The sequence below is a fragment of the Rhinoraja longicauda genome, chromosome 3, assembly GCF_053455715.1.
Source record: "Rhinoraja longicauda isolate Sanriku21f chromosome 3, sRhiLon1.1, whole genome shotgun sequence".
Lineage (NCBI taxonomy): Eukaryota > Metazoa > Chordata > Chondrichthyes > Rajiformes > Arhynchobatidae > Rhinoraja > Rhinoraja longicauda.
Window position 1 is genome coordinate 72,759,570 of NC_135955.1, and position 11,535 is coordinate 72,771,104.

The window sequence follows — 11,535 nt, forward strand, 5'->3', positions numbered from 1 at the left end:
AGTCCCCATTTAATGACCCTCCAATTGGCCCAGCCAGTGCTGGACACACCATCTCATTGACCTGGACAGGCCCAAATGATGCCTCCTATTGGCTCTGCCAGTCCCAGATATGCCCTCAAATTGGCTCTGCCAGTCCCAGATTATGCCCTCCAATTGGCTCTTCCATTTCCAGCCACTTCCTCCCCTTGGCTCTGCTAGTCACAAACATGCCCTATCATTAGCTATATAGTCTGGGAAGCACCATCCCATTGGTGCTGCCAGTCTCAGAAACACCCAACCACTGACTGTGCCCATCCCCATGCCTGACTCTTTCCATGACTTTACAGTAGATCCATTACAACTATGAGGAAACAATAGACGTAAACATCTGCAGGCTTTTAATTTCCTTTCTGGAGATATTCACCACAGAAAATGTCCAGATGCAAGGGTTTAGTGTTAATACAAGATCAAAGTGCTTCACACATACACTAAACTGTAACATGCACTCAGAAGAGGATAAGTGGGGCAACACCTGTTTTAAGGACTTACTCTAAACTCATGTAAAAGCCAACCAGATTGATTGAATATTTGTTTTAATCATAGTCTTTGTCCCACAGATTGATTTGCACCATCTTATTTACATTGTTCATCCTGATTTATCTCACTATCTCTCCAGCAACATCAAAGACGAATGGATTATGGACTCAGAATAATAAATGCACTATTTTGTCATAATTATGGTCAATCTTTATTTTAGTAGTTCCTCTTGTTTCGTCCAAGTTCTTTTTGGAAATATATGATGACACAAATGGCAAAATTTGCATCTTTTTTCCATTATTTTACCAAGCAATGATTACTAGTGTTTGATTCTTCATTCCTTTCTGCAGAGTTTGTTTAATCTCATTGACCGCTCTGGCCACCTATTAAAATGGAAGATGTAAGATTTGAGAAGTTTTCCCTCATTCTGAAAGCAACACCAAACCAAAGAGCTGCAGTTTGGACATTTTAAACGGGAGACTGGGGTTGATAGCGGAGAAAGGCTGCGGTCAGTTTACCAAGGGATGTCACAATCTGTGGGTCCTAAAATGGCCGCAGGACCTCGTGACCAGCCACAAGAGCAAAAACCTTACAGCCCAGTCTCTAGGTTTCTGCAAAGCCACGGCCAGAACAATGGATGGGTATTGGCCATGCAGAAACCTGCGAAACCAGGTCGAAGTCCAGACACTAGGGCGCTGACATCAGCATACTCACAATGCCCCAAGCCGACCTACACAGTTAATCTCGTTAAGGGGGCACAATAGCCCATAGAAAACTACCTGGTAGGTGATGGGAAACCAGTTAAACCCATCACCTCGCAACGAAATACCAATTAACACCGTCTGGCCATCCCCGGTACCCCCGGACATAAGCGCAGATCAGAGAGAAAACTCATACATATCTTTTAAACAAAGAGATCCCAAGATCTGGCGGGAGATAGGACGGGTCAGAATAGTATAACTGGCCACGACTTTTGGGTTTTAAACTCAAGTCAAGCGGATGCAGGAGGAAGAAAAGACAGGCAAGAAGAAGCGAAGAGCAAGAGAGAGGAACCGGCACGCAACTCGAGAAGAAATACTGCAAGAAAACCTGCAAGGAACGCGAGAAACGGAAGGAAGAAACTCAGGGGACAAGCACGACCCTCACGGAAAGCAGCGGAGAAGCAGCACGAACAGCCAGTAACCCCAGTAATAGCCCCATGGTGAGCATGTACCCCGATCCTGCATATCCTGGACATAGTTTAGTGTAGAGGGGAGGGTGGTTTGAATAAACGTGGGTGTGTAAAGGAATATGTGTTGGTCAATTTTGCGATGTGTCGTACGTTCCCCATCTTACAGTCGTGTATATGTCTTGTAGAACTGTGCGTTTTAGAATTCATAGTCAAAAATATTCATGTAATTAGGTATGTGTCTTATAGATATGTCTTATAGAACTGTATAAGTATTCATGGACAATAGTCCCAAGCGCTCAATAAAAGCCTTTTCCATTTAAACCCTGGTCTTCAAATCTGGTCTGGGTTTTTTTTCTGCACTATAAACGCTCCTGCATCTAAGTCCAGTGTCTAGAACCGTAGGGGGTGAGTGGGTCGAACCACTCACGGGGAACCGGTGTGCGCGGCCTGGTCAAGGGATCAGAGCAAGGCACGGGGACCTTAGGTCGAGCGAAAGCTCGGCGCAGAAACCCCTTACAGATAATGGCGACCACGAAGGGACACTGGCAGCAGGATGATAGTGTACCAGAAAAAGATTTTAAAACTAGGGATGTAATGGACGAGCGCATTGCGGACTATGTTTTTAGCAAGGTGAATATCACCAAACAATGGATGTGTGGTTTGTTAGAGGACAAGCGCCCACTGGATGCAGCGATCCGGTGGACGGCCAGTAAAGCCCACAAGAGATCTGTAGAGAAGGCGGTCTGGCTGACCTGCTATAAAAAGCAGGTCCAGCTTTTGGACCGCGTGGTTGTGGCACAGGCAGCCCAGATCAGGGACCTTCAGGAGGAGGTAGAGGAGAAGGCTGCGAGTGGGAACCAATTGATTGAGGCTCTGGACTCTTTAAACAAGGAGCGCCGGGTCGTGACCAACCGCCACGAGGCTAGGGTAGAGCTGATGGAGTGTCAGATCACTGAGGCCATGCGCAGTAAGGGCAAGCTCAGGGAGCAGTGCGCTTCCCTGAGCCACCAGCTGGAGACCCAGGAAGAGAACCTCAAGGGGGTTAGGGCAGCCTACAAAATGGTTTTGGAGGACAGGTCGGAAGGGGCCGACCACGGGGCCTGCCTGCAGGAGATAGAGGGTCTGCGGAGTGCTTTAAATAAAGCAAGCGTGCTGGTCTATCTAATGAACCCCCCAGCGAGCCAGTCGCTGGCGGTTGCGAAGGTCCCGGTTCCGGTCCCCAGAAAGACCGTGGTGGCTTCGGCCCCCAGATTCCACAATTCCCCTAGCTACGAGGCATCCTGGGAAAGGGGTAGTGTAGGGAAGAGAGAGAGAGAGGAGCTCCCGGTCGAGGACTCGGCACCAGCACTCGGCACCAGCGCCCATGTGCCCGGTCCTGGAAACCAGACGGGGCCCCACCGTGCTGAATGGGGACGCCGGACCCATTCAAAGCGAGATCGTGGTGCCCCACAGCTCCCAGCAGTTAAGAGCCATGATCGGGCATGTAATGAAATTGTCCGAATCAGGGGACCCTTCGCTGCATTTTAGGGAGGTCGAGCAAACCGCCGCAATCAACGGTTGTGACGAGGGAGAAGGGCAAAAATGTTGCTGTTCTCCCTGGACAGCTCGATCCTCCAATGCCTCTCAGATGAGAGTAAAAGAGGGACCAGGACCTACAAATCAACAGGAGGGACTGTAAGATTTGAGAAGTTTTCCCTCATTCTGAAAGCAACACCAAACCAAAGAGCTGCAGTTTGGACATTTCAAACGGGAGACTGGGGCTGATAGCGGAGAAAGGCTGCGGTCAGTTTACCAAGGGATGTCACAATCTGTGGGTCCTAAGATGGCCGCAGGACCTCGTGACCAGCCACAAGAGCAAAAACCTTACAGCCCAGTCTCTAGGTTTCTGCAAAGCCACGGCTAGAACAATGGATGGGTATTGGCCATGCAGAAACCTGTGAAACCAGGTCGAAGTCCAGACACTGGGGCGCTGACATCAGCATACTCACAATGCCCCAAGCCGACCTACACAGTTAATCTCGTTAAGGGGGCACAATAGCCCATAGAAAACTACCTGGTAGGTGATGGGAAACCAGTTAAACCCATCACCTCACAACGAAATACCAATTAACACCATCTGGCCATCCCCGGTACCCCCCCGGACATAAGCGCAGATCAAAGAGAAAACTCATACATATCTTTTAAACAAAGAGATCCCAAGATCTGGCGGGAGATAGGATGGGTCAGAATAGTATAACTGGCCACGACTTTTGGGTTTTAAACTCAAGTCAAGCGGATGCAGGAGGAAGAAAAGACAGGCAAGAAGAAGCGAAGAGCAAGAGAGAGGAACCGGCACGCAACTCGAGAAGAAATACTGCAAGAAAACCTGCAAGGAACGCAAGAAACGGAAGGAAGAAACTCATGGGACAAGCACGACCCTCACGGAAAGCAGCGGAGAAGCAGCACGAACAGCCAGTAACCCCAGTAATAGCCCCATGGAGAGCATGTACCCCGATCCTGCATATCCTGGACATAGTTTAGTGTAGAGGGGAGGGTGGTTTGAATAAACGTGGGTGTGTAAAGGAATATGTGTTGGTCAATTTTGCGATGTGTCGTACGTTCCCCATCTTACAGTCGTGTATATGTCTTGTAGAACTGTGCGTTTTAGAATTCATAGTCAAAAGTATTCATGTAATTCGGTATGTGTCTTATAGATATGTCTTATAGAACTGTATAAGTATTCATGGACAATAGGCTCAAGTGCTCAATAAAAGCCTTTTCCATTTAAACCCTGGTCTTCAAATCTGGTCTGGTTGAATTTTCTGCACTATAAACGCTCCTGCATCTAAGTCCAGTGTCTAGAACCGTAGGGGGTGAGTGGGTCGAACCACTCACGGGGAACCAGTGTGCGCGGCCTGGTCAAGGGATCAGAGCAAGGCACGGCGACCTTAGGTCGGGCGAAAGCTCGGCGCAGAAACCCCCTACAAAGAGCTGTACATGGTTATTGATCAAGCCACTGTAATTGCCAACACTTTCTTACTTCACTTTAGACTTATTGAGTCAAGTTTCTCTCCCTGTTATGCAAATCGTTTTATATTTCAAACTAGGTTTGAAGGCACATAAGGTTAGTTAATTCTTCCTACAACAGGAGAAAAAAAACGCAGAAGTTAGGGTGACATAGTGGTGCAGCAGTTGAGATGCTGCCTTACAACGCCAGAGATCTGGCTTCGATCCTGACTATGAGTGCTCTCTGTACAGAGTTTGTACTTTCTCCCTTTGACCACGTGGGTTTTCCCAGGGTGCTCCAGTTTCCTCCCACACTCTAAAGATGTACAGGTTTGTAGATTAATTTGATTTCGGTAACAATTGTAAATGATCCCTCCTGTGTAGGATAGTGCTAGTGTAAGGAGATCACTGGTTGGCACGGACTCGGAACTAAACTAAAGTTATTAGCTGTGATATTATATGAATCCCAAATGTTTTCATATGATGCTTTTCTTGCTACTGTATTTATTAATTTATTTAAAATAAATGGGTTTATACATTCAGTAATAAACAGGTAAAATATATGGCAGGGGCTAATATCACACGTTGAGGTATTTATTAAGATAATATAATACTTAAGGAAATATTATCTGGCTTTTGCAATTATCTTTTTTTTACTAATTATCAAACACATTCTATGATGATGCAAACAAAAGTTTATAATTAATAGTCATATAGGAATTATAAAACAAAAGAATGTCTGGAACACCCCTACCACACTGATTCTAGTTTGTCCTCCACATAAACTGTGGGCTAACTTATTTTTAATATTCTTTTATTCCTGGCTTGTAATTTCATAACTGGCACATCGCTCCTCAAATCTTAAGCTCTACAATCACTGGAATGGAAAACTTTCTTCTTTCTTGAAAAGCAAAACAGTGCAAATGCCAGAAATTTGGAAAAGATAACAAAAAAAGATCTTTACATGCACAGTAGATCAGGCAACATCTGGAGAGTGAAACAGTTAACGTTTTAGGTAGATGAATCTATACATTGTTCCATCTACATTACATATTATGTCCTCTCACTTATGAGTTTTAATTATGTATCTCAATTCACGCATGGCCGCCCTGTATGCCAAAGAAAACAATCTTAATTGTTCTCGTACTGTTGGAGAAGAATGCATTCTTTAACCTCTCCATTTCACCACTGAATGATATGAATGCACACCAGCTATTAAAACAACACATGATGTGACTTCTGATTGGATAGGGCCATCCATTAACACCTCAAGGAAGAATAAGTGAATATTCGGTCACTAGTCTGTGAAAGATTGAATTCTTCTCCCAGTGGACTGGAATAGAAAGCTTCCATTAGACACATGGAAATTGGTCGCTGTTATTATTGAGCGATTTTGAATGAAGGAAGTTTGAATACAATACAATACAATACAATACAATATATCTTTATTGTCATTGTACCCAGGGGTACAACGAGATTGGGAATGCGCCTCCCACACGATGCAATAATTTAGGTAATTTAGACAGCAGCAACCCAACGAAACGAAACAGTTGTAACAGTTTTGGACAGAGTAAAGTGCAAGTTGATCTATGCGTTGTGGCCATCCGGCTCAGCAGGACCGGTTCATAGCAGCTATGGCCCTGGGGATGAAGCTGTTCCTGTCTGGAGGTGCGGGCATAGAAGGCCTTGTATCGTCTGCCCGATGGAAGGAGTTCGAACAGACTGTTGCAGGGGTGTGAAGAGTCTTTGTGGATGCTGGTGGCTTTTCTGAGGCATCGTGTGTTGTAGATGCCCTCCAAGTCTGGTAGCTGTGTTAGACAATAGACAATAGACAATAGGTGCAGGAGTAGGCCATTCAGCCCTTTGAGCCAGCACCGCCATTCAATGCGATCATGGCTGATCACTCTCAATCAGTACCCCGTTCCTGCCTTCTCCCCATACCCCCTCACTCCGCTATCCTTAAGAGCTCTATCCAGCTCTCTCTTGAAAGCATCCAACGAACTGGCCTCCACTGCCTTCTGAGGCAGAGAATTCCACACCTTCACCACTCTCTGACTGAAAAAGTTCTTCCTCATCTCCGTTCTAAATGGCCTACCCCTTATTCTTAAACTGTGGCCCCTTGTTCTGGACTCCCCCAACATTGGGAACATGTTTCCTGCCTCTAATGTGTCCAATCCCCTAATTATCTTATATGTTTCAATAAGATCCCCCCTCATCCTTCTAAATTCCAGTGTATACAAGCCCAATCGCTCCAGCCTTTCAACATACGACAGTCCCGCCATTCCGGGAATTAACCTAGTGAACCTACGCTGCACGCCCTCCATAGCAAGAATATCCTTCCTCAAATTTGGAGATCAAAACTGCACACAGTACTCCAGGTGCGGTCTCACCAGGGCCCGCTACAACTGTAGAAGGACCTCTTTGCTCCTATACTCAACTCCTCTTGTTACGAGGGCCAACATTCCATTGGCTTTCTTCACTGCCTGCTGTACCTGCATGCTTCCTTTCATTGACTGATGCACTAGGACACCCAGATCTCGTTGAACTCCCCCTCCTCCTAACTTGACACCATTCAGATAATAATCTGCCTTTCTATTCTTACTTCCAAAGTGAATAACCTCACACTTATCTACATTAAACTGCATCTGCCATGTATCCGCCCACTCACACAACCTGTCCAAGTCACCCTGCAGCCTTATTGCATCTTCCTCACAATTCACACGACCCCCCAGCTTAGTATCATCTGCAAATTTGCTAATGGTGCTTTTAATCCCTTCGTCTAAGTCATTAATGTATATCGTAAATAGCTGGGGTCCCAGCACCGAACCTTGCGGTACCCCACTGGTCACTGCCTGCCATTCCGAAAGGGACCCATTTATCCCCACTCTTTGCTTTCTGTCGGTCAACCAATTTTCTATCCATGTCAGTACCCTACCCCCAATACCATGTGCCCTAATTTTGCCCACTAATCTCCTATGTGGGACCTTGTCGAAGGCTTTCTGAAAGTCGAGGTACACCACATCCACTGACTCTCCTCTGTCAATTTTCCTAGTTACATCCTCAAAAATTCCAGTAGATTTGTCAAGCATGATTTCCCCTTTGTAAATCCATGCTGACTCAGAATGATCCCGTTACTGCTATCCAAATGCTCAGCAATTTCGTCTTTTATAATTGACTCCAGCATCTTCCCCACCACTGATGTCAGACTAACTGGTCTATAGTTACCCGTTTTCTCTCTCCCTCCTTTCTTAAAAAGTGGGATAACATTTGCTATCCTCCAATCCACAGGAACTGATCCTGAATCTATAGAACATTGAAAAATGATCTCCAATGCTTCCACTATTTCTAGAGCCACCTCTTTAAGTACCCTGGGATGCAGACCATCAGGCCCTGGGGATTTATCAGCCTTCAGTCCCATCAGTCTACCCAAAACCATTTCCTGCCTAATGTGGATTTCCTTCAGTTCCTCCATCACCCTAGGTTCTCCGGCCCCTAGAACATTTGGGAGATTGTGTGTATCTTCCTCAGTGAAGACAGATCCAAAGTAACGGTTTAACTCGTCTGCCATTTCTTTGTTCCCCATAATAAATTCCCCTGCTTCTGTCTTCAAGGGACCCACATTTGCCTTGACTATTTTTTTCCTCTTCACGTACCTAAAAAAACTTTTGCTATCCTCCTTTATATTATTGGCTAGTTTACCCTCGTACCTCATCTTTTCTCCCCGTATTGCCTTTTTAGTTAACTTTTGTTGCTCTTTAAAAGAGTCCCAATCCTCTGTCTTCCCACTCTTCTTTGCTATGTTATACTTCCTCTCCTTAATTTTAATGCTGTCCCTGACTTCCCTTGTCAGCCACAGGTGTCTCTTACTCCCCTTAGAGTCTTTCCACCTCTTTGGAATAAATTGATCCTGCAACCTCTGCATTATTCCCAGGAATACCTGCCATTGCTGTTCTACCGTCTTCCCTGCTAGGGCCTCCTTCCAGTCAATTTTGGCCAGCTCCTGCCTCATGCCTCTGTAATCCCCTTTGCTATACTGTAATACCGACACTTCCGATTTTCCCTTCTGCCTTTCCATTTGCAGAGTAAAACTTATCATGTTGTGATCACTGCCTCCTAATGGCTCTTTTACCTCTAGTCCCCTTATCAGATCAGGATCATTACACAACACTAAATCCAGAATTGCCTTCTCCCTGGTAGGCTCCAGTACAAGCTGTTCTAAGAATCCATCTCGAAGGCACTCTACAAACTCTCTTTCCTGGGGTCCATTTCCAACCTGATTTTCCCAGTCTACCTGCATGTTGAAATCTCCCATAACCACCGTAGCATTACATTTTTGACACGCCAATTTTATCTCCTGATTCAACTTGCACCCTATGTCGAGGCTACTGTTTGGGGGCCTATAGATAATTCCCATTAGTGTCTTTTTACCCTTACAATTTCTCATTTCTATCCATACTGATTCAACATCTCCTGATTCTATGTCACCCCTTGCAAGGGAATGTATATCATTCCTTACCATCAGAGCAACCCCACCCCCTCTGCCCACCTGTCTGTCTTTTCTATACGTTGTGTACCCCTGAATATTCAGTTCCCAGCCCTGGTCCTCTTGTAGCCATGTCTCAGTGATCCCTACAACATCATACTTGCCCATGACTAACTGAGCCTCAAGCTCATCCACTTTATTTTTTATACTACGCGCATTTAAGTACAACACTTTAACTTCTGTATTTACCTCCCCTCTCACATCGGTCACAATTGGCCCTGCCCTTAATCTCTTTTCCCCTCTAGAACTTCTGTTCCCATTCTTCCGAGAGTCTTTTGCAATATCTCCTGTATTCCCTTTTACCTCATCTTCATATTCACAATTTGTTAACCCCTCCCCCCCCACTACTTAGTTTAAAGCCACAGGTGTCACACTAGCAAACCTGCCTGCCAGAATGTTTGTCCCCCTGCTGTTAAGATGTAACCCGTCCCTTTTGTACAAGTCACCCCTAGCCCAGAAGAGATCCCAGTGGTCCAGAAATCTAAACCCCTGCTCTCTGCACCAGCCCCTCAGCCATAAATTCATATCCTCTATCTCTCTGTTCCTGGCTTCACCAGCACGAGGTACCGGTAGCAGTCCAGAGATAACCACCTTCGACGTCCTACTTCTCAGTGTTTTTCCCAACTCTCTAAACTCCCGCTGTAGCACCTCCTTCCTCTTCCGCCCGACGTCATTCGTGCCCACATGTTCCGATGGCCCTCTGAGCTCTATGGAATACCCGCTGTAGAGCTTTCCTTTCTGCCTCCGTGCAGCTGAGGTACCACACAGGGATGCCATGCGTTAGGATGCTCTCTATGGTGCAGCAGTAGAAGGTCGTCAGCAGCTGTTGGGGTAGACCAGACTTTTTCAGTGTTCTTAAGTAGAACAGTCTTTGCTGTGCCTTCTTGACCAGCGCAGCAGTGTTATTGGACCATGTTAGGTCCTCCGAAATGTGAGTGCCCAGAAACTTGAAGCTGGACACTCTCTCCACACTGTCCCCGTTGATAGAGATTGGGGCATATTCCCCGTTATGTGACCTAAGGAAGTTGATGATCAGCTCCTTGGTCTTGGTGGTATTTAGGGACAGGTTGTTATCCGAGCACCAGTCCGCCAGGTTCTGCACCTCCGCTCTATAGTTTGTTTCATCCCCGTTGGTGATCAGCCCGATCACCGTTGTGTCATCTGCAAACTTGACAATGGTGTTGGTGTTGAATGCAGGAACACAGTCGTGTGTGAAGAGGGAGTAGAGCATGGGGCTCAGAACACAGCCCTGTGGTGTGCCGGTACTCAGGGTGATAGTGGAGGACAGTTGCGGGCCCATTCTCACTGCCTGCGGTCGTTCCAGCAGGAAGTCCAGGATCCAGTCACATAATGACGAGCTGAGGCCTAGCTGGTGGAGTTTGGTGATGAGCTTTTTTTTTTTTTTTTTTTTTTTTTTTTTTTTTTTTTTAATCAAAAATATTTATTCAAATATTAAAATAATATATACAATGCAATAAAACCAAAACAGAACCCACCACCAGAATATTATACAAACAAATATACCTATTAAAACTATCATACAATTATACTACAATCCCCATCCAGGATACATCCAATCCCCCGCGGTGCCCAGCGGTCCCGGAATTCCTCCAGGGTGCCCGTGGACAGCGCGTAGTCCCTCTCCAACACCACCCGGGCACGGACGTAACCCCGGAAAAGGGGCAGGCAGCTGGCTCGGGCAGAGCCCTCTTCCGCCTGGCGCCGTGAGTCTCGGATGGCCAGCTTGGCCTGGCCCAGGAGCAACCCAACAAGGACATCTTCGGCCCTACCCTCTCCCCTACGCACAGGGTGTCCAAAGATGAGGATGGTGGGTGAAAAATGCAGCCAAAAAGCAAGGAGCAGCCCCTTTAGATATTGGAACAGGGGCTGCAACCTCACACACTGCATGTACACGTGGTACACAGACTCTTCCAACCCGCAAAAGTGGCAGGCGGCTGGCGAGTCTGTGAACCGCGCGAGGAACAGGTTGCAGGGGACTCCTCGGTGCAATATCTTCCACCCCAGGTCCCCGATGGAGAGGGGCAGAATTCCTGCGTAGAGGGACCCCCACCGCGGGGTCACCTCGCGACCGGAAGGCAACACTGACCGCCACTTAGTGTCCGGACGGTGGACCAGGGCGAGGAAGTGCAGGGTGTGGAGGAGGAGCCCGTACAGGACACGCCTCCCTGCGTCTCGGAGGGAGATGAAGGGTGTCGAGGAAATGCGACTCATGTTGTGTGGGACCGGCTCCCGGGAAGGATTACGGCGCCTCGGTCCGACGAGTACTTCCGGCTGAGCGGGGGTTTGCTCAGCCGCAGGT

The 11,535-nt window shown here is 46.9% G+C and overlaps 1 protein-coding gene across 5 annotated transcripts in view; it reads left to right on the forward strand.

Annotated features, from left to right (window-relative positions):
- The window catches only part of LOC144592086 (uncharacterized), a 128,464-nt gene extending 125,031 nt beyond the window's left edge, over positions 1–3,433 (forward strand). For all 5 annotated transcript variants that reach the window (XM_078396394.1, XM_078396391.1, XM_078396392.1 and 2 more), the window contains one exon: positions 867–3,433. In XM_078396394.1, the coding sequence (XP_078252520.1) occupies positions 2,210–3,214 (1,005 nt within the window). In that variant the 5' untranslated portion in view covers positions 867–2,209 and the 3' untranslated portion in view covers positions 3,215–3,433. The remainder of the gene's footprint in view (positions 1–866) is intronic.
- The last annotated feature ends 8,102 nt before the right edge of the window (positions 3,434–11,535 follow it).